Genomic DNA, 27,503 nt, shown 5'->3' on the forward strand with positions numbered 1-27,503 from the left:
TGCTGCAGGACTGAGTAATTGTCATTCAAAGTTTAACAGCACTCAAAGCTGAAAATTGGCCTGGTTAGAAAGGGGGTATAAGTGCCTAGTGCGCAAGTGGTTAAGAGGTGGTCTTGATGATGCACAGGAATTTCATTTAAAGCCACTGTATTTTTTTTCTTGCAATCCTAATTGGAATAGACGTGTTATGTAAATTGCACAAAAACGGTATACTGGACTTGTATTTACATTGAGACATTATGGCAGGTCATTGTGGTTATGAATGAATTGTGACTAGCCTGTTTTATGTTTTCAGGCGCAGTGCCAAGAAGTGAGAAAAAGAAAGGAACTGGAGCTTCAGATTCTGAATGAAGCTATTCGTGGTTGGGAAGGGGAAGATATCAAGACCCTAGGCATTGTTCTTTACATGTCACAAGTATTGATACAGTGTTCAGGAAGTGAGGTAACTATAATTTAGAATCTGTTAAAGACCCTTTCCACAAAACTTGGATTTTTTTTTTTTTTTTGCTATGCTTTTTTTTAATTTAGTTTTTGTAAACTGGACTGTAGATTCGTACTTTTAAGCTCAATTTAATTACATTTAATATATATTGGTCTTAAATTGTATATGATATTCTTAAAACTTGCATTATAAAAAAATGTAAATGCATAATAATATATAAGCCAACACTGTGCATATTATCTGGCATTGGCTCCTGGGAATATTACAAAAATGCCATTACAAGTTATAAAGAGGCAACCATCTGTTATGAGGGTGCTGTATGGTACTAACTGGAATTTCCTTTTAAATGCTTTTAGTGCTTGTATGGCGCATTGTGCCTTGTTTTAGTTGTGGCATGGACTATATTTTTCACACGCCAGCTGTTTATACAAGAATGAAACGTGCCACCTGTTGATAGTCAAATTTGATATATGGCATACTAAGACTTGACATCCAGTACTCAGGAATTCATTATTCAGACATTAACTAAAAAAAAAAACTGCAGTAGCTCCCAATGAGCAAAGCGCTATACATTTGCAGGACTTTACAGTATGTGAATTAATAGTATTTCCTTTTAGTATTTAGGTAAACATTTTCTGGCAATTTAAATGTACATGAATATTCATGGTTACTGTTTTTTTTTAATTATTATTACCCATCTTATTTAAGGCAGTTTCAGGCATTCCCCTTTATTCCTAAATTCTGGAACCATCGCTTTAGTCCACAATTCCTATGGGTGGTTGTAGAGGAAGTGCCAGGGTCACTTTCATTCGTATAAAGAGCTTGCCTTCAAACAGTTTTTTAGAGAATTCTTACATAACATGTCATAACAGAACATTTAAATGTGCTTTTGTTTGCTTTTAATGTTTGATTTTGTCATGGGTGGACTTTACAGGTCAACAACCACATACCGTACACTGCTAGAAAGTCTTTATTAAAGAAAAAATTTAGATTCAGCTCCTTTGAAAAAAAAAAATTGTCACTGTAGTGAAAAATGGACATTGGAATGAACAAACTTTCTTTTCCTAAGAATTTTCACTTGAAACTCTACCCATCTATGCCATCTATGGGCCAGCTTAACTTAATTCCTCCAGCATGATGATGTCTAAAATGATGTCCTGCATTGGACAATGCAGAAATAAGCTGTGGCTTACCACTTCTCTAATTCTGTGAAGTTTGAGTATTTTTCTAGAATTTTTTCTGCACTTGAGGGGCAAAGAGCTGGCCTGCTTTTGAAGAAAATAAATCCCTTTAAATAACCACCTTTTGCCAATTAATATGATATTTGAATAAATGTGTTTTTAATTTATTAATAAATGACTTGCTGTTTATATTTTTGCCTCTTCTACAAGGAAAAGAATGAACGGTATCTTCTACTCTTTCCTAATGTGTTATTAATGCTGTCTGCAAGTCCAAGAATGAGCGGTTTTATCTATCAGGTATGTAGAGGTTTGTATTTCTGGCCCTTATTGTTATTAAATGTTAATACATTTATGATTTGAAGACTTCTCTATAAATGATCAGTTTGGTCGCAACTTTAGTATTTAGGTTTAATAATATATTTGCAATGTGGGCCTGTTCGAAGTACAGTATCTCACAAAAGTGAGAGTACACCCCTCACATTTTTGTAAATATTTTTTTATATCTTTCCATGTAACACTGAAGAAATTACACAATTAACCCAACACACAGCCATTAATGTCTAAACCGCTGGCAACAAAAGTGATTACACCTCTAAGTGAAAATGTCCAAATTGGGCTTAAAGTTTCAATATTTTGTGTGGCCACTATCATTTTCCAGCACTGCCTTAACCCTCTTAGGCATGGAGTTCACCAGAGCTTCACACGTTGCCACTGGAGTCCTCTTCCACTCCTCCATGATGACATCCCGGAGCTGGTGGATGTTGGAGACCTTGCTCTCCTACACCTTTCGTGTAAGGATGCCTCACAGATGCTCAATAGGGTGAGGATGCCGCACAGATGCTCAATAGGGTTTAGGTCTAGAGACACCTTTACGTTTTTCTCCATCACCTTTAGCCTCAGCTTCTTTAGCAAGGCTGTAATCGTCTTGGAGGTGTGTTTGGGGTCATTATCATGTTGGAAAACTGCCCTGCGCCCCAGTCTTCGAACTGAGGGGATCATTCTCTGCTTCAGTATGTCACAGAGCATGTTGGCATTCGTGTTTCCCTCAGAGAACTGTAGCTCCCCAGTGCTGGCAGCGCTCATACAGCCCCAGACCATGACACTCCCACCACCATGCTTGACTGTAGGCAAGACACACTTGTCTTTGTACACCTCACCTGGTTGCTACCACACACACTTAAAACCATCCGAAACAAATACATTTATCTTGGTCTCATCAGACCACAGGACATGGTTCCAGTAATCCATGTCCTTAGTCTGCTTCTCTTTAGCAAACTGCTTGTGGGCTTTCTTGTGCATCATCTTTAGAAGAGGCTTCCTTCTGGGGCGACAGCCACACAGACCAATTTGATGCAGTGTGCGGTGTATGGTCTGAGCACTGATAGGCTGACCCTCCACCCCTTCAACCTCTGCAGCAATGCTGACAGCACTCATATGTATATTTCCCAAAGACATTTCCCAAAGACAACCTCTGGATATGAAGATGAGCATGTGCTGGTCATGCACATGCTGGACCACCAGGGATGGCAAGGCCTGTTCTGAGTGCAACCTATCCTGTTAAACCGCTGTATGGTCTTTGCTACAGTGGTGCAGCTCAGTTTCAGAGTCTTTGCAATCTTCTTATAGCCTAGGCCATCTTTATGTAGAGCAACAATTCTTTTTTTTTTTTCAGAATCCTCAGAGTTCTTTGCCATGAGGTGCCATGTTGAACTTCTAGTGACTAGTATGAGAGAGTGAGAACGATAACACCAAATTTAACATACTTGTTCCCCATTAACACCTGAGACCTTGTAACACTAACAAGACACATGACACTGGGAGGGAAAATGGCTAATTGGGCCCCAATTTGGACATTTTCACTTAGGGGTGTACTCACTTTTGTTGCCAGCGGTTTAGACATTAATGGCTGTTTGTTGAGCTATTTTGAGTGGACAGCAAATTTACACTGTTATACAAACTGTACCCTCACTACTTTACATTGTAGCAAAGTGTCATTTCTTCATTTTGTCACATGAAAAGTTATAATAAAATATTTGCAAAAATCTGAGGGGTGTACTCACTTTTGTGAGATAATGTAGCTGTTTCAGAATGGTAACTTGAATGTCCTTAGATAATGTGACTTGTGATTTAATTCTAGAGTATAAACGATCTCAATAGTAAGGCTCTAGATACATGGGCTATGAATGTCTAATATTGCGTCATACCAGAATTTTTATTTATTTTTTATGAGAACTGTGCTATGGCACCTAAAATGCTCCTCAAATATGGTGGATGTGTGTGCATGCTCACACCAATTAAATCTGAACTATGAACAAAAAAGCTTTGATTTAAATATATTTGCAAACTGTTGGCACTATGTAAATCCTGTATAATATAATAATAATCATCAGTTACCCCAAACGATGTAAATCTATGTTTCACAAAATGCCCTTGCAAACCAAGAATATAGCTTAAATATAGCAGTGACATATTTACTGTGTTGCATGTATTCTGTGGCTAAAGCTATGGGGGAAAGGGAATACAAGTCGGTCACCCTGCACAAAGAGATCAGCAGCAACTGGCCATTTTTTAAGGAAGCTTTTGCACAGGTGCAAAGTGCAGGAGTTGTTTCATTCCAGATTACTGCACAAATCTGGAGTAAATACAAAAGTGAAAAGTGAACTTGTTAATTTGTCTAGTGTGAGCAAAGTACATGCTCACTTTAAACAATTGTATAGAAGGAATACATTTTTTTGTGTGTAAGTTTCATTTTCTTCCCCACAGGGCAAACTTCCTCTAACGGGGACATGCATCACAAAGTTGGAAGATAATGAAAATCATAGGAATGCCTATGAAATTTCTGGTAACCCCTTCCTCTCATTATTTAACTTGCCTTGCTTCTGTGTTAAGATAAAGAAATGTTTTACTTTTTATTTCATGAAAGGGTAAGGCTTCCTGTACACTGCTGCTGGTAAATGGACGTTTAGTAGCAGTTGGGCGTTTTGTTTTTCAGCTGCCCCTGAACTCCCCTCTATGTATCTTATTAGTACATGTACACAGAGTCATTTATAGTAATTTATAGGCAGTTGAGTTTAGAAGCATTTTTTGGAAAGCAGGATGGATGTCCAGAAGCATTTGAAACGCCAATTGCCTGTAACAGCCTGTAAACGTAGTAACTCTTGTTAAGCCACGTTTTGTTTACAGACGTGGAGTTAAATGTTAATAGCTTTGTGTGCTTTAGCCTAGGTTCACACTTCTGTGGGATTGAAATTGTGCGAGTTCAGCAAAACTCTCACAATTTCATACCCGCATGTCAGTCCGACTTCAGGGGCCATTTTAGAGATATCTGTGTGGGTTCCTGCACAGATGTCTATTGAAATTACACCCAAAGTGACTCTGTCGGTGACTTTATCCATTCGGGAAAAGAAAGGAGACAGTAAATGACATGTATATCGGCTCCTTCTTTCACTCTCCGTCCTAAAAGATCTGGGACAGGTGAGGGCGAAGGAGCACAGAGGGGGAACCGGAGGAGCACTGGAAGGAGCGCACGGGGGAACTAGAGGAGCGCATGGAGGAGGAAATGGGGGGGAATCGAAAGAGGACATGGCGGGGGATCAGACTGGAGAACACAGAGGAGGACATGGAGGGGGACCGGAAGAGGATACAGGGGACAGTTGAGGGCGATCGGTGGGGTTAGTTACAAGCACCAATCTCCCTGTGTGGCTTTCAATAAAGCAGCTGAAGGCCACGGGGGGGGGGGGAGAAGTGGCTGTCAGATGCTTTATTGAAAGCCACACTGGGAGATCTGTGATTGTAACTCCCCTACCGTTGCACCGATCGTCCCTGACTGTCCAGGTATTGGGTCAAGCATCAGAGCATTTGCACGAGTGCAAATGCTCGACAGCGATACTAGTATCAGTGCAGCCCTAGTTAAAATTGTTGCAGCCAGACTCAGTGGAGGGCTATTTCTACAGCATATTTGGCAAGTACAGAATGACAGTATATATAAAATAATATGCAAAGTGGTTGGAGGGAAGCTTTAGAATGTCAAAGATGTTTTTATTTAAAAATTATGTGAGCAGACTGCAGTTCCTCTTTAAAGGTGTTTCGAATGGCTGAAGGTTTATTTTTTACCTTAAAAGCATTCTCTGCATTAGGTGCAGACACCTTCAGCCCTCTGTTGCCTTAGGACATGGGTCTTCAAACTATGGCCCTCCAGCTGTTCAGGAACTACAATTCCCATCATGCCTAGTCATGTCTGTGAATGTCAGAGTTTTACAATGCCTCATGGGATATGTAGTTCCGGAACAGCTGGAGGGCCGTAGTTTGAGGATTCCTGCCTTAGGAGAACCTTGTCCTTACCTGACCCCAATCTCGGTCCAGCGATGTGCACGAGAGCAGCGGCTCTCCCTCCTAATAGGCTCAGAGACCACAGTGGGAGACATTGGTGACTTTTAATCACAGCCAGTGAGGAGGGAGTGGGGCTGAGCTGGCTTAGGAGCAAGCTTGCATGTGTGCCACCATAGAAAGTGGCTTTGCTATGGTGAGCACTCGACAGGGGGAGGAGCCAGGAGTGCCAGTGGGGGACCTTAATGCAAAACCATTGCACAGAGCAGGCAAGTATAACATGTTAAAAAAAAAAAAAAAAAAATTAAGGGTTTACAATCACCTTAATTTTGTGTGCACAAGTAAAAATCTTTGCCACGTGACCATTTAGTACCCATTGTTGCACTTTATTACAACCCACATGGCCAGCCAGCACCTATTATGTTGTAATGTAAGTTGAATGAGAATCTACTCTGCCACAACTAAAAAACCGTAAGGGTTTATTTATTTTTTGTTTTATTTGTAGGTAACATGATTGAAAGGATAATTGTGTCATGTAATAACCAGCAAGATCTACAGGAATGGGTGGACCATCTACATAAACAAACTAAATATACCTCTATGATCAATCCTACAATAAAGCCTCACTCTGTGCCCTGTCATACAGTAAGAACCTCCTTTTATATTTCGGGAATATCACTGTATCTTTCCTGTCATTCATGTTCAGTATAATTGTGTAAAACAGCAATATTTACTGTTGCAAGACCTCAATAATTATTATTGTTAGGTGCAAATCTTCAGCAACTAACGTTTTGCATGTTTGACAGTTTAGCTAAAAACTGTATGTCTTGTGACATTGTTGCTAATCTCTGTGCCAGTGCAAAAATATATGAATATTTACTGTGGCAGTTATGGTGTGTGTGTAATATATATCTCTGACAATGTTGTCACCCTATAGACAGTCCACTAAGCATCTACATTGATAACCTTTAAACCGGAGACAAACAAATTAACCCTAACTGCAGCAACCACTTTTATACTTTTACAGTGCTGTTTTTTTGGGGGGGGAGGGGGTGTTTAATCCTTATAGTGCCATGTGGTTTGCCCCAACCCCTGTAACTGCCACTTTTGTTGGGCAGTATAAGCTGTTCAAGGAAATGGAAAATGAATTGCTCCGCTGGCAGGATCAACAGGTAATGAAACTATGTTAGAGGGAGCTAATAAAATTACAAATTGCTGGATGGGTTAATGCTAGTGACAGACTATAAATATGGTGTTTTTTTTTATTTGTCTATAATTACAAGCATCCATGCATCCCTAACAGTTCATTGTTTTGTTGAATTGGGTGCATGTAAATGCTTAGTCTTTGGTTTGTTTACTCCCTGTTGAAATAATTAATCAGTCATCTAGCAGACTGGATTGCGGGGACAAGATTCTATTCCTTTAATACTCCTTTAACACTACCGATGGACCGTTTTAATCGGTTAACCAATGAAGCTGACGGACGGTCCGTCACGCCTACACACAATCGGTTAAAAAAAAAGATTGTGTCAGAACGCGGTGACGTAAAACACAACGACGTGCTGAAAAAAAACGAAGTTCAATGCTTCCAAGCATGCGTCGACTTGATTCTGAGCATGCCTGGATTTTTAACTGATGGTTGCGCCTACTAACGATCGTTTTTTTCTCCATCGGTTAAATTTAAAACAAGTTGGCTTTTTTTTAACCGATGGTTAAATAACCGATGGCTCCCACACACGATCGGTTTTGACCGATGAAAATGGTCCATCAGACCATTCTCATCGGTTTAACCGATCGTGTGTACGCGGCATAAGGGCGTTTTGCAGGCGCTATAGCGTTAAAAATAGCACCTGCAATCCGCCCTAAAACAGCTGCTCTATTGTCTCCAGTGTGAAAGCCTGAGGGCTTTTACACTGGAGGGCGGTGCGCTGGCAGGGCGTCAGGAAAAGTCCTGCCAGCAGCTTCTTTGGAGTGCATTAACAGCGGTGAACTCACTGCTGCCATTGCGCTCCTGCCCACTGAAATCAATGGGCAACGCTGCCGTGCCGCCGGCAATACGCCGCTGTAGCGGCGCATTGCGGGTGGTTTTAACCCTTTCTCGGCTGCTAGCAGCGGTTAAATTGCCCCGCTAGCGGCCGAAATGCACCACAAATCCGACTGTAAAATAGCGCATTTTACCGCCGACGCTCGGGGCGGCACCAGTGTGAAAGGGGTCTAAAGATTTTAAAGAATAAGCAGAGTTGGATTTGTGAGTTTTTAAAATTACAATTGTAACCTTTTTTAATGTCTTTATCCCAACAACTCTCCTACCAAAACCATCATATGGAATAAATAAAAAACAAAATAAACCCATGAATTATGTTTCATAGGGGTTTTCCCATCAAATGGATCAACTGTGGGTATTTAGTGTTGTGTAAAAGGAGTTTTTTTCTATCTATTATTTCTATTGGTTGATCGTTTTACCAACCTAACCATGTAGCTAATTAAAAGTGCTGTCAAACCTTAGAAATATGTTTTTACTTCTGTATTTATATGGTTTAACATTTTGTTTCAATGCATGCGTTTGAAGAAGTATGTGATCTTTTTTTTTTTTTGTTAATACACTGTGCGAACATCAACATTTAGCATAATTGTTTGTGTTCACACATAAAGGTTACATTTACATATGTTTTTTTCTAAAGGGTCAAAACCCGGCGTTCAAAATTATTCAAGTGGTACAATGCCGTCTGTGACCCTCCAATGCACTGAATATAAGAAAATGTAATGCATGCTTATAAAGGACCCAAACACAAACATTGAAATGTAATATATTTATATTTCAGGTTAGCTGTTGACATATACAATGATGGCATAAATTTGGACTAGATTAATATGTCTTTACCTTACAGTACAGAACACAGGCATTCGTATTCGTAGACCCTTTTTTTAAAGGGCTCATACCTTACAGTGATTGGACACTGGCAAGGTTTTCGAGGATACATCTGGGAATGAAACCCCCCCCCCCCCATAACTTTTCCTCACGCAGTGAATCCCCTGTTTTCTCTATATTACAGTAGAAACTGTGCATCCAAAAAAAATGTTGGGAGCTGTACTTGGACTGTGCGGATGAACTGTAATGTTTCTTCAGGCACTGGTTCCTGCAGGGACATGGACACTCACCTTGGCACGTAGTGTAATATGTTGTAATCAGCCCCAGGATAATGTACAGTTCCTAGGCCCTGGTCCATTTATATGGAACCCAAATCCTGAAGACCACTTCAGGGGTATGCCCACCGTGATGGGCAATGCCTGAACTCGCTACATGGACCATTGCCATGGGCGATTAAGACCTATTTCTGACCATTACTATAATCTGAGGTTATGTTTTAAATGTATTTCACATTCTGTGTAAACTTTTCAGACTCGGAGCTTAGGCTCAAGTGGATGATATTGCATCATACCATTTGCCATGCATGCACTTTGTCCTGGCTACAAGACATGTCGGTGGCCTTCAATATCTGATCTTATGGATCCATATATTTAAGTAACATTAGGCCCTTCATTTTTTTTTTTTTTTTTTAATAAGCATGGTTTGACATGGAATTGAACTGTATCAGAATGAGAGGTCTATATCATGTACCTTAGATAATTATGGATAATATCTAAATCATTCAGTATTTTCCATAGATCGAAAGATCTTTGGGCAGTTTCTTATCAAAGACAATAAGATCTAGCAAGTTAAATTGCATGGCCCTAGGTGGTCAACAGAAGAGGGGTAAAGATTACTTTCTGCAACAAAGCTTAACTGCAGAAACCTGACAATACACAGAATGCAGCAGGGTTTTAGGGGAGGTGTCTAAGGGTGGCCTGTTCTCAAGGGCTCTGCCAGAGCCCAGTCATCTACAGGTACCTATAACCCAGGGTCTATGAAAATTATACCAATGTTCTGTGCTGTACTAAAAGGTATGGAATTTGCAGGCAAGTCAAATTACTTCTTTGTACTTGTATGCTGGGTTGTTGTCATTCGCAAATCTTTAACCGCTTTTAAAGTCAATTTGGACAGTTCATTCTGAGCATAAAATCAAAAATGCATAAGTACAGGTTACCTCCTAGTGAAACTACATGTGGAAACAGTGGATCCAGCAATAGATGTATAATTTGAGACTATCCCATGCTTTTCCCTATCTTCCTCCCTCCCAGTTGGTAAGCGATGCCTCATATCACAGTAAAGGACCAACAGGGAGGCTCAGGGAATATAAAGGCTCAGTTAGGTTATAAACTGATCTCTTGCCTTTTTTTACATCCTGTCTTGATGTATACACTAACCCCATATTGGAATTTTTCATGTTTCTATTACTAGCTATATTCAGATATTTAAGTATTTGTTTTATTAATAGTTGTGTTTTGTATACAGCTTCCTTCTCACCCAGTTACCCCATCAAGCAAGCATTCAGACCTCAAGCCAGCACCTCACACACCTGCGTATCACACATTGCCACACCTCTCACACCATGGATCGCCACACAGTACCATCAGCTGGAGCCCACTGGAACCACCAAAAACATCAAAGCCTTGGAGTTTAAGTTGCTTGCGTCCTGCCCCTCCACTCAGACCTTCTGCAGCACTCTGTTATAAAGAGGTAGGGGAGAATGGAAGTGACAAATTTGAAATTTGTGTAGCAATTTAAGTAAAAAGGCTTTAACTTCCAGTGTACTATCACACTCTGTTAAAGTGGTTGTAAACCTCAGACATGACATATGAACAAAGCATATCCTTCTAAAGTGTATACTTGTCTCAATTAAGAGCACGAAGTGTCACTTTTCTCTGGTGCTTTTTTTCTTCTGCCATCAGCATGAATCATGTCTGACAAGTTTCCCTGACCCCAAGAGAAAAAAAGTGATGGGAGGGATCTTCAGCTGATTGACAGCCTCAACTCTGTTCCTTTGCTGTGTGGAGGGGGTGTTTCTCTTCCCTCTAATCAGCTCTCAGAGCCCTCCTCACTGAGCTCTGCATAGTGTAACTAGAACTCTCAGAAAGCTTTATAACTCTGCGTTTTGAACAGATGTAGAGGAGAGAGGGCTGTATATAGACAGGTGCAAGTCATGTAGGAGGATTTATTTCATTTCTATGTATCACCTGAGGCCAGGCACTTCACTGAGTTATATGTAAGGGTTTACAACCACTCTAATGTGCACAACAGTCGTAAGTGTATAAAACGGCTTCACCCTGGTCTCCATCCGTAGGAGAACACACCTCTAATACATTTTACACCTATTGAGGGCTTAATCGTTGAGATGCAATTGGCTGTTATATAAAACAAATATCAGTTTTAAAAAGTTTTTTAGCGTGACTTCTGGTTTTTAGAACACCCATGTGTATGCTGTATGCCAGCTTGTTCAAATCCATTTCTCCCAGCACTTTAAACAGCCTGATGATAGGTGGCACTGCAAGACAGGAATCCTTTTCAATCGCCCCTCTGCACAAACCTTTCTCCATGGCTCATGATTTATTTAATCGTAATAATAGTTATGGCTATGTGCACCTGTACTGTTAAAGTGGTTGTAAAGGCAGAAGATCTAGATCCAGCGATGTTGCGCAAGAGAATTGGCTGTCCCTCCTCATTTGCTGAGACGGCAGTGTGGTGCCATTGGCTCTTGCTGCTGTCAATCAAAGTCAGTGAGCCAATGAGAAAGGGGACTGGAGCACTGAATGGACACAAGGAGCTGCGGCTCAGCTCTGGTGCCCCCATAGCAAACAGAGAGGGGCCAGGAGCACCGAAGATGGACCAGAGAAGAGGAGGATTTGGGCTGTTCTGTGCAAAACCACTGCTTAGAACAGGTAATTATAACATGTTTGAAAACAAAAATGAGACTTTACCCCTAAGCCCTCAATTTATTATAAACTTATTTACAGTTACTTCTACAGCTCTGTCAATGTATGCAGTGCTTTACATATATATTGTACATTCACATCAGTCCCTGCCCTCATGGAGCTTACAATCTAGCTCACATTCAGAAACATACTAGGGCCAATTTTAGGCAGGAGCCAGTTAACCTACCAGCATGTCTTTGGAGTGTAGAAGGAAATAAGGGTACCTGGAGCAAACTCACGCAGGCACAGGGAGAACATGCAAACACCATGTAGGTAGTGCCTTGGTTGGGATTTTTGAACCGATGATCTTAGTACTGCTAGGTAGAGATGCTAACCACTTTACCTCTATGTTGCCCACCCTCAGAAGGGTGAAATGTTGGTGTTCGCCCATGGGTGGATACCAGGCTGAACGCATTGAATACACTCGCGACTGTGGTACACATGTGCAGAGATGCTTCATCTTGCTGTAGACCTACTATTGGGCTTGACGAGCCATACTAGCTGAACCAGCACATGGTAGCAGCAATTTAACTGGATGGAGGGACATACTGGGGCATGTGGGCAGTGCTTTGCTTTTGGGGTTTCTGCCAGGGTTCTGCCCATATAGTTACATTTTCTGTTTTGACTATGAAAAACAACTGTCAGTGACTGTTGTTTTGATTGCCAAATTGTTTAGACAAATTAATGCTGTGGTCCAAAGTTTTGGGTAAAAACTAATGATTAATAGGTACAAGTTTGTGGAGGCCACTATTCTTCTTCTTTTTTTTTTTCTTTTAATACATTGTATAGATGCTACTATTCTGCAACAAGTTGTTTGTTATTAGCAGTATAAATACTTTATTAAATTCCTTACATTTCTGTAAAAGGATTAAAGTAATAGAAGTTCTAGGCCGACTACTAAATAATTTGGTTGAAATACATAGATAGTAACAGTTTTTTCTGTCGGTTGACCTGTAATATTTTTCTGTCAGTCTTGTTAGTTGCACAGCATCTTCCACATGGCACAGGTATGGGAATGTGACAAAATAGATTTCGATTTCCATATCTACCTAGATCACCTGCCTCTTCATTGAGCAGTAGCTTAGGAATGTAAAGATGCTTTGATCCCCATCTAGGTAACCGGATACTGCATAGCTGAAATGACTGTGACACCTAATTGGGTACACAGCGCAGCCAGTGTTTATGAATCACAAAATTATTATTTTTTAATCCTTGCTTTATGCAAGTTAAACATATGATTAAAAACCCTGTCTAGTGTTTATTCTAGTCAGAGCCTTTGCTGGGGAGATTAATCAACTCTGTATGTCCTATAAGTATTGTTGTCACATGAAAATTCATGGAGAAAACGTCTTCCAATGGGAAAATTCTTGCAGTGACAACTTAAGCCCTGTATACAGAGTGCAAGGCTTTAGGTCCATGTGTACAGCTAACAGAAGCTGGCTTCTGCCAAATGGACATGCTGGAAAACCATTCGTGTATTCTGGTAGTGGGGGGAATGCTCGCCTGTCGGAATACAATGGCAAAGATTTACTAAAACTGGGGCACACAGAATCTGGTGAAGCCTAGTAACCAATCTGCTTCCAAGTTAGAAGCTGATTGGTTACTATGAACAGATTCTGTGTGCACCAGTTTTAGTAAATCTACCCCAGTGTCTTGGCAGATGAGAATCCCACATCAACATCTCTGCTGCAGGGATCTTTTATGTGTTATTTTTTTGGTTAAATTAAAAAACAAAACGAATGCCGTGTACACACTGGTTTTTTTTCAATGGAAAAAAGTCAGATGGACTTTTTTCATCTGAGAAACCGATCGTGTGTGGCCCCCAAAAAAAATAGAACATGTTTTAAATGTTTTCGATAGTAAATTCCGATCGTCTTTGTGGAACTCCATCAGAGAAAAATCAATGCATGCTCAGAATCAAGTCGACGCATGCTCGGAAGCATTGGAAGTGTTTTACATCACTGCGTTTTGGCACGGTCAGAATTTAGTCTGATCGTGTATATGCAAGACTGATGAAAGTCAGCTTCATCGGAATTCCGACGAAAAAGTCCATCAGATTTAATGCCATCAGAAATCCGTTCGTGTGTGTACACGGCATAAGTGTATACACCCAGCATAAGAGATGATTTCCCTCACGTTGGAGGGGTTTCCTCATTTGCCCTGTTGTGCCTATGGGATGTGAACTGAAGGGCTATATCCCCAATGGAGCACAGATGGCAATATAAAAAATAAATAAAAGGTTTTGACTCTTCCATACTTTAATGGAAACTTAAAAAAGCTTTGGCTGTAGATGTACTGTATGGTTTTGAATGGAATCTGTGTTGTACATAATGGAAGATATACATTAACTAGCTGCCAGCCAACTTGTTCATCGCTTTGTTTTTGCTTCTTTGTTTCCCTCTGTATTAGAGGATGTCTTGTATTCTTAAGGTAAGGGGTAGACATACCTTTGTCCCCTTGGCATGTTCTGCTGTAGAGCATATATTCTGCACATTGTGGCTATATCACTTTTGCTAGAGGTCTCCTCCCTGTCGATAAAGACCACTTGTTTTCCACATATGGTAAACAAAAGATGTCAAGCCCCCTCCCTATTAATGATCCTCACTCCACGTCTTTTCCTACCTTTTGTTCCTTAATAGTTGAATTTTATTGATTTGTCCCTAAATTTGACACAATACCTTCGTGCTCATCTGTCACTTGCAGTGTTCACTTAACCCAAGTAAGCATGAGACTGCCTTAGCATAGCTAACCTAATATACATGTTAACACATATTCACAATGTTTATTTGCTATTAAATAAATATAATTGTTTTCAATTAGAGAAACTGAGAAGAAGTGAAATCTATATATACATTAACAAGTACCATTGATCAACCTGTTGGTCTGTGTGTACCTAGATATCCAAATGCTTATATGCAGGCCTCATGTGCTAATTTGTATATAGTAAACTTGCTTCTTTTGTACGTGAAGATATTTTAAATAGCCTTGTTTTTCCTACAGGATCTCAGTAAAAGTCCCAAAACAATGAAAAAATTACTTCCCAAGCGCAAGCCCGAAAGGAAACCATCTGATGAAGAATTTGCACTGAGAAAAAGTAAGTTTCTGAATTGGCTGCTGAAAAGAACTCTACTATATGATGTATGCTTAACCACTTAAGCCCCGGACCTTTAGGCAGCTAAATGCCCAGGCCAGGTCTTGCGATTCGGCACTGCGTCGCTTTAACAGACAATTGCGCGGTCGTGCGACGTGGCTCCCAAACAAAATTGGCGTCCTTTTTTCCCCACAAATAGAGCTTTCTTTTGGTGGTATTTGATCACCTCTGCGTTTTTTTTATTTTTTGCGCTATAAACAAAAATAGAGCGACAATTTTGAAAAAAATTCAATATTTTTTACTTTTTGCTATAATAAATATCCCCCAAAAACATATATAACTTTTTTTTTTTTCCTCAGTTTAGGCCGATACGTATTCTTCTACCTATTTTTGGTAAAAAAAATCGCAATTAGCGTTTATCGATTGGTTTGCGCAAAATTTATAGCGTTTACAAAATAGGGGATAGTTTTATTGCATTTTTATTAATTATTTTTTTTTTTACTACTATTGGTGGCGATCAGCGATTTTTTTCGTGACTGCGACATTATGGCGGACACTTCGGACAATTTTGACACATTTTTGGGACCATTGTCATTTTCACAGCAAAAAATGCATTTAAATTGCATTGTTTATTGTGAAAATGACAGTTGCAGTTTGGGAGTTAACCACAGGGGGCGCTGTAGGAGTTAGGGTTCACCTAGTGTGTGTTTACAACTGTAGGGAGGTGTGGCTGTAGGACTGACGTCATCGATCGAGTCTCCCTTATAAAAAGGATCACTCGATCGATACGCCGCCACAGTGAAGCACCGGGGAGCGATCGCGACGGAGCGGCTATAAACGAATAGCCGCGCCGTCGTCCCGGATCGCTCCCCGAGGGAATCCGCCAGCCGTACGCAGCGGAGGGGGGCCCGATCGGACCCCCCACCCGCTAGAAGGCAGGGACGTATATATGCCCATCTGCCTGTCCGTGCCATTTTGTGGACGTAAATAGTCGTGCGGCGGGCGTTAAGGGGTTAAAGGGGTTGTAAAGACAAAAATATTTTCCTCTTAAATTAAAGTCTGACAGTAGCTGATAAAGTAAAAAGTAATGTTTTGCATTATAACTAGTTTAATACCTGAAATCGAGCTGTTTTATTAACCTCCTTCACTCTTTATTCGTTATTCTCACTGACTTCCTGGTTTGCGGTGCGCATTCATTCTTGCTACATCACGGCCTAATGGAAACTACAGTTCCCATTAGGCTTAGCCTCCATGCCTGTGAGGGATAAGAGAGCATCTACACGCAGGGCTGTAGTCATAGGGAGGGGGTGAGCACATTCTGCTTTCCACCATGCAAAACAGCTCAGATGCTGGTGGAAAGCAAGAAGAGGAGAGACAGGAAATGGCATTTTCAAACCTGGATTACTGTATTTTGGAGGTCAAAAGGAAAAACGAGGTAAGTGATATTTAAATGCTCTTGCTTACAGCAATCAATTGATCTAATAAAAAACGAACCTTTAGTGTTCCTTTAATGTGAATGATAATTTTGATATCTTTACTTGTATTAACAGGTACATTTTTATCTTTGCCACATTTTTTCAATATTGTTTACATGTAAAGCAGAATGCTATACATTTTATTTAAGCGTGGCGTACTAATATGCCTTGCTTTGAAAGGTTTTGTTAAAATCCACTGATACTATTGCTTGCTACAAAACTAGACATGCTGGAAATGGGAGGGGTTGTACTGGGCTGTCCTTTTTTTACCTTTGTTTGCCAGTTTCCAATCTCCTGAAGGAAGCAGCATAACCCAAGGTATCTGAATACTCATCTTGTGTCTTGTAATCTACTCGACAAAAAGGCAGTATAGCCTATTTTCTTTCAATGTAGTATGCAGAGAAATCCAGGAACTGGATGCATTTTTTTGCAAGGGGTGCCTAGATCAAAAGACTGGCAAAACAACATAACCCTCTGCCTGCTAAAACTATTCACATGTGTTTTTTTTTTAAGTTGTGTGTTTATCATATTGTGTGGAATTTAGCTTCAGTTCACAAAATCATTTCAAAGTCCAAGAGTGATCCTTAGAAATGTTTTTTCCAGGTTAAGAGCTCATCTTGAAAATTAATATGTGCTTTGCTAAAAAGGCATTCTTAATTTGTGTTCATCAGGCACAGCAGCACTAGAGGAGGATGCCCAGATATTAAAGGTTATTGAAGCCTATTGTACAAGTGCCAAAACACGCCAAACTTTAAATTCCAGTAAGTGCATTTTTGTTTCGATCCCTTTGCTTCTCTAGTTTTTGCAATTGTACTGCCCTGTTTGCCTTTAATACACATTGCATGTATAATTATGGGGGTTATGTGTTTGAATGTAAACCTCAAGAAAGATGCTAATTTTAAATAAAAAATAACGTTTTTACAGCTGCTTGATATGTTGAATATGTTATGGAGTATATATTTTTCCTCAATTTTAAATCGGAACAGCAGCTGAGATAAGCCTTCCACATCTTGCTTTACCAATCAAGTTGGTTTTCTCTAAATAGTACAACATTTTAATTGACCGTTTTTTAATCTGGATACATACCAGCATCTACAGCACATTTAGGACCAGGGTTTTACACTTTGACCACTGAGCTACATAAATAAAATGGGTAGGAACTTATTGTTCCTTGTAAACCTCAAACTATGCCAATCGCTGACTGACAAAAATCATTCCGTACATTCTAGTTTAACTTACAATGTTGTATTATTGACTGTTGCTCATTGTGAATTCAGATAGTATATATGGGTTGAGAGGATATGTTGAAAAAAATTGAGAATTTAAATAACTAAACTAAATGTACTTTCTATCATGCTGGTTCTGGGGTAGCTATATGATATATTCTACAAATGTTAATGACTTTAAAGCAAAGAACAGTGAATTGTATGTTTTAACACATGGGTCTCCCTGAAACGTAGTCCCCTACTGACAGAAAACGGGTTTCCTAAATTATTATTTTTTTCTTTAAAAGCTCATAACATGGTGTAAGCTTGTTACATAAATGTATATTTGACCTGCCTAGTACTATGTTCAAAAACTAGGTGGCGAGTGTTTTAAATACATCTGTTTATTTCTTATGGCTGGTAGGATGGAAGTGTTTAATTTTCAGTACTGTTTTGCAGCAGGTAAGCAGAGACGTCTGTGTTGTGACATCGTTATAGGAAATGCAACTACCACACAAGTTTTTCATGACGGCAGTATACAGTACCGTCTTTTATGTTACCCTCTGATCTGCTTAAATATCACTCCCTAAAACAGCTTTTTCCATGTGCTTTGCAGATGCTGTTTTTAAGTTCGACAAATAATTGTGGCAACCACAGTAAAGAATAAAAAAAAAAATCATATTTAATTCAAGCTTTTCCATTATGCTTTTACCCTTCATGTTTTACACCTTTCGACCTTGCTTCTTGATGGCTGCGATATGTCTTTTTTTCAACCTGTTATACCTGTTTCTAGTGCCATCTTAGAATAGTCCTGTCAAAAACACCGACTTTAGATCCAATTAGCTTCTACACATTTTGTCAGACTTACAATTCCTAATAAAAAAAAAAAGACAACAGTGGCAGCTGAAGGCCGCTATGAAGCAAGTACAGTTTCCCTTGGGATTAATAACGTTATCTGAAGTACAGCAGTCAGTTTATTGCCTACAGTTGAGGAAGGCATTTATAGACAACATTAGTAACATTACAGCCATAAGAGCTAGTGCTTAATTTTTTTTTAATAAATATGGAATTTAGTGTGTGTGTGTAGGGGGCCACAATAATTATAGATGTGAGACATTTAGCCTTTTGAGTTTCAGTATTTTCCCAGTATAATGCCAATGGTTGGTGCAATATTGCATTTATTCCACATGTTGCAAATGGCAGTTAGATATATAAAATTCCTCATTATTTGTGCAAGTTTAATCTACCAATCATTTACATATAAATATATTTGTCTGTATTTTCTGATGAAAATTGAATTTATGCAATCCTTTGAACTATATATGTTGATGGTACTGTGTGTAAGTGATTGGTATACGGTCTTTCTCTTTCAACTGTCCATAAAAAAATGGTACTCTGGCTAACAGAAATCCTGACATCAAAGTGAAATAAAGTCCTTCTTCACTTGCACTAAACTTCTTCTATAGAAGTTTTTCTTCACTGTTTTCTTTTAGAATGAATGCTTGTTTCATTGCACTTTGCCGCTCTATAATATACCATACTGCTACAGAACCATTAGAAGCCTAATTTATGGCGTAGAATCCCCCTAGACCGGGCATGATTCTGTCCCCAGAATGCATTTCAGAGCCGCAGTTGCTGCAAGTTCACAAAATGCATTCACATGCCAAAGTAGTTTATATTTACTCCTGCCGGCACTGTCTTATCTCATGAACAAGTAACTAATGAAATCTGCAAAGCTTTGTTCTCCTTTTTTTAACAATATTTTCTTTTTTTCCTTCTCTTCCCATCACCCTTCTTTTTGCTTTTTGTTTTGTTTCATGTTACTGTTTTGGTTGTGGCTTTTTTCCTGTCCTGTTCTATTCCTTTTTTGTTCTTTCCTTTCATCTTTGCCTCCCCACCGTTACCATTTCATTTCACCCATACATCATCCTTAGCATGGCAAGGCACTGACCTGATGCATAATCACGTCTTGGCTGATGATGACCAATCAAGTCTAGACTCCTTGGGTCGTCGCAGTAGTCTTTCTCGTTTGGAGCCTTCAGACCTCTCCGAAGACTCTGACTATGACAGTATATGGACAGCCCATAGTTACAGAATGGGGTCTACTTCTCGTAAGAGCTGTTGCTCATATATCTCTCACCAGAACTAATGCACTTCTAAACTCTTTTCTTAACAAAATGCTTGTTATACCACAACCTACTTTTTCTTAGATGTTTACTTGTGTTTTATGTCTCCTTTAATGTGATTGTTTAAAAAACTGAGATCATTTCTGGTTCTTTTGTATGTGTGGATTCAGGTTCCTTTTCCAGCTGAACAAAAAATCTATATATAATCTGTCCACAAAGGTAAAGTGTACATTGGAAATATACCTCACACTCTTATAACGCTTGCAGTGAGTTCCTAGTTTTATGTAAGAGAATATGAGGATTTTTTTTTATTAATTTATTTTTTACATACGGCAGATAAGGTATTCTGTCTTTGTTTCTTTTGAAGTGATCATTTTTCTGTGCATTTTTGTAATTTAATGACACTGAAAACCACACAGATTTATGAGGACTTTTTGTCAATATATAATTTTGTATAGAAATAATTCATAAATCATAAGTTATGAAAAAAAAGATTGTTGTATGGGAAGCTCCTGCTGCTCACCTCATGTGACTGGCATTGGGCAGCATTTGCACAGCTGTGTGTTTGAAAGTAATTTGGCACAAGTACATTGGGTGTACATAATACTCTTCAGGTGGCACACAGAAACAACTTTTGTCATGTCACATTGCTGCTGCCAAAATTTCTCAGTTTTTATTTTATATTTGGAAATTGATGTATATTATCTTGCAGTATTTAAATTATTTTCATATTTTATTGACTGTGTAAAACATTTCTGTATGCAATTAAGGACCTTCATTCCTCATAGCTGCCAGGAAAGTGTATTTTGGAGTGGAAATTGGTACTATCTCGGGCTGTCCTTTTTATTCAATCCGTTTCCTCCAACCCCCTCATGAACACTTGATTCCCCACATGAGCCCCAAACCATTTTCTTCTAACAGGTCTTGCAGGAAATGTATATAGAATAGGAGGGCTTTCTTATCTATCCTTTTAGTTGTGGAAACTGTAGAGAGGAAGTATTTATTCAGCCCTGTCTGCACATTCAGTGAAATCGGTGGAAAGCTCTCAACTTGTCAACTTGCCTTGTGGCAGGTATGACCCTTAGGCTAGGCATTAATTTTATTGTCACTTTTATACATTTTAAGGTTTTGCTAGACATCTTCATACAGGGAATCTGCTAGTGCATAAGATGTTCTTTTAATTAATGGTATAGCATCTTTTGCCTCTCCTCTAGCTCTTTAGCTAAGATGAAAGGAGAATTGAGGTGAACACACTGGCGTACACAAGCTCTTACTGCAGTATTTTTATTCATTAAACCCTTACACAGTAGCCTATTTGTTCAACCTCTTAGGTCCATGGATATGCAATTAACGGACCTCCAGATGTTGCAAAACTACAAATCCCATCATGCCTCTGTCTCTGGGTGTCATGCTCATGGCTGTCAGAGCCTTGCTATGCCTCATGGGATTTGTAGTTCTGCAACAGCTGGAGGTCCGCTAATTGCATATCCCCGTCTTAGGTGATTGCTGCTGGCATTTTATAAATCCTATAAAAGCTGACGTTTTCTGGGAAGCATTGCAGGGAACTTTCCTTCAATCACTCTGAAAGTAATTTTGATCATTGACTGGGTGTCATTCTGCATTTTATGACACATTTACACCCTAGAATATTCTAAGCAGTGCTTGTCCTGCAGTTTGACTTATGGTTCATTCAGATATAATAGGGCATGTTTCAACAGGCTTTAAGCTTGTGTGGATGGCATCAGTTTGAGATGCTCATAAGATCCTTCAGAATTCATTAACAGGTGCATTTGACCTGCAATTTGACCTCCTTCAGACGTTCAGTTTGGTATGAATAGTAGAATTGTTTGCTTTTAGCCCATGGTTAGAGACCACTGACATGTGGCATGTAGCAAAGGGAAAATAATACTGAATTAACTTTAGTAAACGTAAGCCCATTTCTTAGTCGTACATTACAGGATACAGATCGTTATGGGTTGTATGCAGCTTCCTTTAGGTGGTTTTGACACTGGCAAAAAAGCCACAGGCACATCCCTTTGTTTAACCCCCCTCACTCCAGATAACCCTATTTTTTGTGTGAGAGAAGATGATCTTTCATGTGGATGTTTTTGCTCTTGTAGATTCTTCTGTCAAGATTCCTGATTCCTGTCTGCAGCATAGCCACTGTGATCCATTTGTGCAGCTTTCCAATTGGTTGACTCTTTGGATGAGCCTTTGGGGGGGAACATGACCAGCAATGCCTAAAATAGATGCATGGCCAGACTGCAGTGTTGCTTTGGGCACTGAATCATATTATTGGCAGGCCCCTCCATCCAACCTGTAGTTGTCTGACTTTATTTGTCTATTGCTAGGTCTCCCTTCAAGAATCTAGTCTGACAGTGCAACAGCTTTGGCCTCTTTCAACCCTTCAGAAGTTCCCCTTAGAACTTTTTTAGGGTGTTCTTTTATCTAACATCACTCACAAGGTGGCCTGTCTTGTTGTGATCACCTTTTGTAGTGGGTATCTAACTTAACAGCTATATCCTGTAAAGAATCCTTCCTGGTTATGCACAAGGACAAGTTTGTCCTGAGACCTAAATCTTAATTTCTCCTTATAGGGGTTTCCCTTTTCCCCCTAACCAGAGCACAGGAGGTTTCTACAGGGGTTTCCCCTTTTCTTGCTTTCCATTCTAGGAGTGAGGTAGTGGTGGGTTAAACAGGTCCTCATTTCAGCCTATAGTCTAAAGCAATGGTCATCAACCCAATTCGTCAGGGCCCACTAACAGGCCAGGTTTGCAAGATAGCTGAAATAAACCACAGGTGATATCATTTGCTGCTCAGTGATTGCAGTATTCTAGTCTGCATCTCCCCAAGGTAATACATAAAACCTGGCCTGTTAGTGGGCCATGAGGACAGGGTTGATGACCACTGGTCTAAAGGATAGCATTTCTGCACACTTGACCAAACTTGTTAGTGCTTCGATCTGTTGGAGCTTAAGAGACTTTTCAACATCAGACATCTGTTTCTCAGATCTCAGGCTACCACTTGGTCTTCTGTTCACAAACGTGAGTGTTTCTAGGTGTATTTTTAAGCCTCCTTAGACACCAGTTTTATGCAAAAGGTGCTACAATCTGCTCTGTGAGTTCTGTTGAGAGCTTTTGTTGTGTTGCCCATCCCTCAGTTTGATTTCTTTTGGACATCCTTCAGTTAAAGACTAGCGATTCCATGTCCTTTACTATACAAAAAAAAAAAAGAGTTTTTGACTTGCCAATAAAATCCTTTTCTTGAAATTCTCTACAAGATAAAATTCATCCCCTCTGTTCTGCATGATCTACCCATTACTTGCTACAAAACTGATGCTAGCTGGGAATGGGATGGGTTATATTGGAGATGTCCCTGCAGCTTTTGTTTTGCCAGTATCTAATCACCTGAAGGTGGCTGCATATAATATACTGTAAAGACTAACGAGCTTGTGTCCTATGCTTTACTCCAAGAAACAAATTTTAGTGGTAGATCAAAAAAAAATCCTATTTTCACACATCCTTTTTGTACAGTTCTTCTCATGAAATTCTTGGAACAAGAGGCTTACAGGAGTATGAGTCTTGTAAGTCAAGCACCCACTTGGTTTAGAGCACTTGTGTTTTCTTTTATTCACAATTTTTATGGTTGCACTTGACATCCTTTAAGGACATATGCCACTGCTACCTAAAACCCAGTTAAGCCAAAACTGTTTTTAAATTATTTTTGTGTGGGAAAGGCACTCAACCTCTGTCAGTGTTTATTGGTGGTCGGTATCAAAAATTTATCTTGCCCTCGACGTCTAAAAGAAAACACACATTTTCTCTGTAAAGGGCTATTATTAAAGTAGAACTATGGGCACAACTTTTTTTTTTTTTTTTTTGATAGAGTAAGGGCAGGTTATGACCACTATCACTTTTGTTTGCCGTCTGTCCCATAGCCAAAACAGGAAGTGAGAGGAAATCCCTGCAAATTAAGGGGATCCGTTGGGGAGCCCCACAGGTCACCAGATCTAGTGTCCCCATTGGAAAACTTCTCCTTTGTTGCTGTTCTGGTAACAACCGCAAATTTGGGATTTCCTTTTTACTCTCTCTTAAAGATAACCATAAACAGGACAAATCTCCCTAACAGATGGCAATAAAAACTGACATGTTCTAATCTATCTTCACTCTTTCCAAAACTTAAAAAAGTTTTGTCTTTAGTTCTACTTTAATGTCTCTTTTCTGTCCCTGTGTTAGCCAATCCAGTAATTTCTTGCCCGGCTAGAAAAACCTTCCCAAGTTTACTGTTTTTAAGTCTTTATCTAAAACTGTGGTTTCTAAGGTTCTGCTATTTAGCCAATTTTTATATTTTTGTGAAACTACATATGTTTAAATTACCAAGTGTTCTTTTATTTTCTTATGTTTAAAGTATGTGAAATTTTTTACTACAGGTTTGTGCCAATTTTTTTAAAGAAGTATAACAATGAAAGTTTAAGGTTTTACTCTGTCTCAAGTTTTGACATTGCAGTTGACAAAATTTATTTTATCACTGCATTTTTGCAATACTTCTCTTGGCTTGGTAGTATGGACAGACAATTCTGAGGCCACAATTAAGAGAATAAAGAAAACAAATGATCGAGCTGCACAAAGCCGTGTTATTTTTCTTCTTTTTTTCTTTTTTTTTTATATTCGTTATTTAAACAATTTTTGTACAGACAGGCATGGGAGAAACAATATTCAGGGAATGGCCAAACAGATTCAGCTCAAACAGGGCATTGCTGCAAAAGAAGATGCTCGGTATCAAAAGACATGTTACAGTATCTTGATTACCACTAATGGATGGCATTAATGTTCTCACCATCTAGTTCATACTTCCAAAGCAGTGGTTTTTAAAATAATGTTAGATATAGATATGTTGGATAGATGAAATGGGAAAACTGCAACAGAGTAATAAAAACCTTTAACTTCTATTGTGCAGGCAATTTCAAGTGACCTTTATTATCTTACTATGAATTTACACTAAAATGTGTTTTGGCTCCCTGAAATGCAGTAATCTATATATAGATTTTAAATGTTTTTTTTTTTTATTTAAGTAAAATCAGCTAGTGCATTTTCATGATGGGCACTTTTGCACAATGTCTGCCATTATGAAATTCAGTGCTACTACCTTTTTGAGCACTAATTTAATTGTTTTTAGTAGTCAAACTGCTTGAACACTTAATATTTTATCACTAAAAGCAAGCTAGTTAGCACTTGCCTAATCTTACAATATGCAGTATTTGGCATACAACAGTTCTGTGGCTTTCAGAACCCAGTGGTCACTTTAAATTTGCCATTTACTATGCCAATGTAGTGTCATAATAGTTTTGGTGTTGTGATTTCACAGTTGATGGAGCTGAATACAGCCTGTTACAATACTCTTGAACCTGCATGTCAATAAATTTAGCTGTGTGTGCATAGTGCATGCTGGAGGTTTAAAGGCTACATTCACCTTGAAACATGTATCCGTATTTAGGGTGTAACCTGTTCCAGCTCATTCCCCGTTCACCCCTTCACCACTTACTCTGTGATAGTGGGAAGGGGATCCTCTCCCCTGTACTGGGTGTCACATTTTAAAAACAATGTAATCTGGTCATTCGTTCAAAGTAGTCTGACTGAAGAAACTACAAGTCCCGCCCTCACTGGGGAAGACAGCTTGTAATTCTCAATGAACGGTGGGGGTGCTGATGAGTGCCTTTGTAGTTTTGATTATTGTTCCAGCTTTCACTCAACCTTTACAGAGGTATGAGAAAGACCACTGGAGTAAGTGTCAGCAGGAGCCTGACATTGCACCCATGATCAGTGGATCACAAGTGCAATGTGTTACAGGCTTTTGTAGGAAAAAAATAAATGCACATTTTTTTTCTCTGCAAAATGTGTCTTTCTTTCTTCCTAAAAATTAAGCTTAGCCTTTAAAAACTTTTTTCCTGCTGATTTTACGAGGGACATAGAGAGCCACAAAAATAACATTTTCAGAGCACACAGCACATTGGGTATTGTCTATTCCTGTTTAGTTAAAGTATTCCTTGAAACTACAAAGAAAAGGTACATTCTCTTTTATGCTTTCCCAAAATCCCATGAAGTCAAGTGACATACATAGCCTTTTCTTTTGCCAAATATGCCACTAAAATTTACTACCCATAAATACCATGTACTTGTATTATCTAATTACAATTAAAATGGAACTTCATACATCTGTTTTTACCAGGCTGGTACATTTATTTATTTATTTATTTATTTATTTATTTATTTATTTATTTATTTATTTTATTTTATTTTATGTTTTATTTTATTTTTTATTTAACCAAACTGATTGTATTATTTAAGGAATTATCTAAATTTTGGTGTTTGGTATAGTTGGTGGAAACCTTATTCTAGTCCTATTAACAACAAACTAGTATCCTATCATACAGGTGAATTTCAATGTGTATATTTACACATTGACCAGTCTGTTGCAGAAAACCAACTCCAAGTAGTTGTAGTGTAGTTCCATGTCATTTTTAATCTTTTAAATAATAATTCACTTTTAATATACAGTATCTTTTATAGAAACAATGCTTGTTTGATGTATTGCTAATTGGAGAAAAGGCTATGGGGTCTATTTATAAAAAAAAATTGCATAGGCATTTATCCAGTGAATTGACCTGTGTGTTTGTTTAAATTAGGGAGAAATGAATGCTATTTAGCATATTTTCTCTTCTAAAGGGATGTTCTTTTATTATGGGCAGCCTTTGTAACAAGAGATACAATATAATAATTCTAGAGGAAATCGGCAAATGTAACCATTGCTATGCAGATTTTTTTAAACCTAGACACCTATGTATCCGTGCATTAAATCTAAAGTTACTGGTTATGTGTAGAGGTAAGTAACAGTACTTTTTTTTTCTTTTAATCCTGAAGCAACATTGCTTCAACAGGCAATTCTGTATGCAGGATCAATTTGCACTGAATAGGCCTTTGGCAAACCTTTAGAATAGAGCAAAACGTGTAGTTGCCAATTGGATACATCGATTTCCACATAGAATGGTAGAGTTTATTTATGCCATGTCTGTTGAGATGCATTTTCTGTACACTCACTTACATGTATGTTGTAAAAAGAGCACATTTTCTGTGTGGCTTTTTCACACTATACATGTGCAAGGGCATGCCAAAAAATGCAGCTCAACAGACGTGTAGTGAACAAGCCTTTAAAAGATGATCTGTATCACATACTATGAATTATTAATTTTAATTTATACATAAAAAGAGCACTTTGTCGTGCTACCCCCTAAAGGGATTTCAAAATACCTGTGACTGTATCTGATTACATGCCATGGTTCAGCTGAAAATGTTCCATCAGACTCCTTCGACAAAATATTGCCCAAAATGTGCGTGTTGTAATGACCATTCATCACCACATGGGAATAAGTATCTTACAGAAATAAAGCCGGGTGTGGGGGGGGGGGGGATTCCAGTGGCACCTTACTCCCAGATGGATTGATTGGTCATATATATATACGAATAGAAATCGTGGAGCGTTTTTGAAAATGGTGGCACAGTGAGTAGTATTTTTTTCATGTGAAAAAAAATAAATAAAAATAGTTTAAATGGAATACATAATTTCACAATTTTGAGCTCTGCCTATTCATTTGTTTTTGGCTATTGGCTGTAATGCTAGGTTTGCAGACTAAAAAATCATGCACCTAAGTATTTTTGGGAAGCATTAGCAATGCTGAGGGAATTCCCTACTGTAACGTTTGAGAATCTTCCTAACACTGGGTATGTTCTTTTTTTTCCCATTTGTCTGAGCT

The 27,503-nt window shown here is 38.8% G+C and overlaps 1 protein-coding gene across 2 annotated transcripts in view; it reads left to right on the top strand.

Moving 5' to 3' along the window:
* The window catches only part of ARHGEF7 (Rho guanine nucleotide exchange factor 7), a 176,444-nt gene that overhangs the window by 118,175 nt on the left and 30,766 nt on the right, over window positions 1-27,503 (top strand). Inside the window, exons 12-19 of one of the 2 annotated variants that reach the window (XM_040336224.1) lie at window positions 296-442; window positions 1,834-1,920; window positions 4,387-4,465; window positions 6,455-6,594; window positions 10,343-10,567; window positions 14,800-14,893; window positions 17,037-17,126; window positions 19,505-19,681. In XM_040336224.1, coding sequence (XP_040192158.1) covers window positions 296-442; window positions 1,834-1,920; window positions 4,387-4,465; window positions 6,455-6,594; window positions 10,343-10,567; window positions 14,800-14,893; window positions 17,037-17,126; window positions 19,505-19,681 — 1,039 coding nt within the window. The remainder of the gene's footprint in view (window positions 1-295; window positions 443-1,833; window positions 1,921-4,386; window positions 4,466-6,454; window positions 6,595-10,342; window positions 10,568-14,799; window positions 14,894-17,036; window positions 17,127-19,504; window positions 19,682-27,503) is intronic. The other variant, XM_040336225.1, reaches the window with a different exon arrangement.

The sequence above is a fragment of the Rana temporaria genome, chromosome 2 (genome assembly GCF_905171775.1).
Source record: "Rana temporaria chromosome 2, aRanTem1.1, whole genome shotgun sequence".
NCBI lineage: Eukaryota > Metazoa > Chordata > Amphibia > Anura > Ranidae > Rana > Rana temporaria.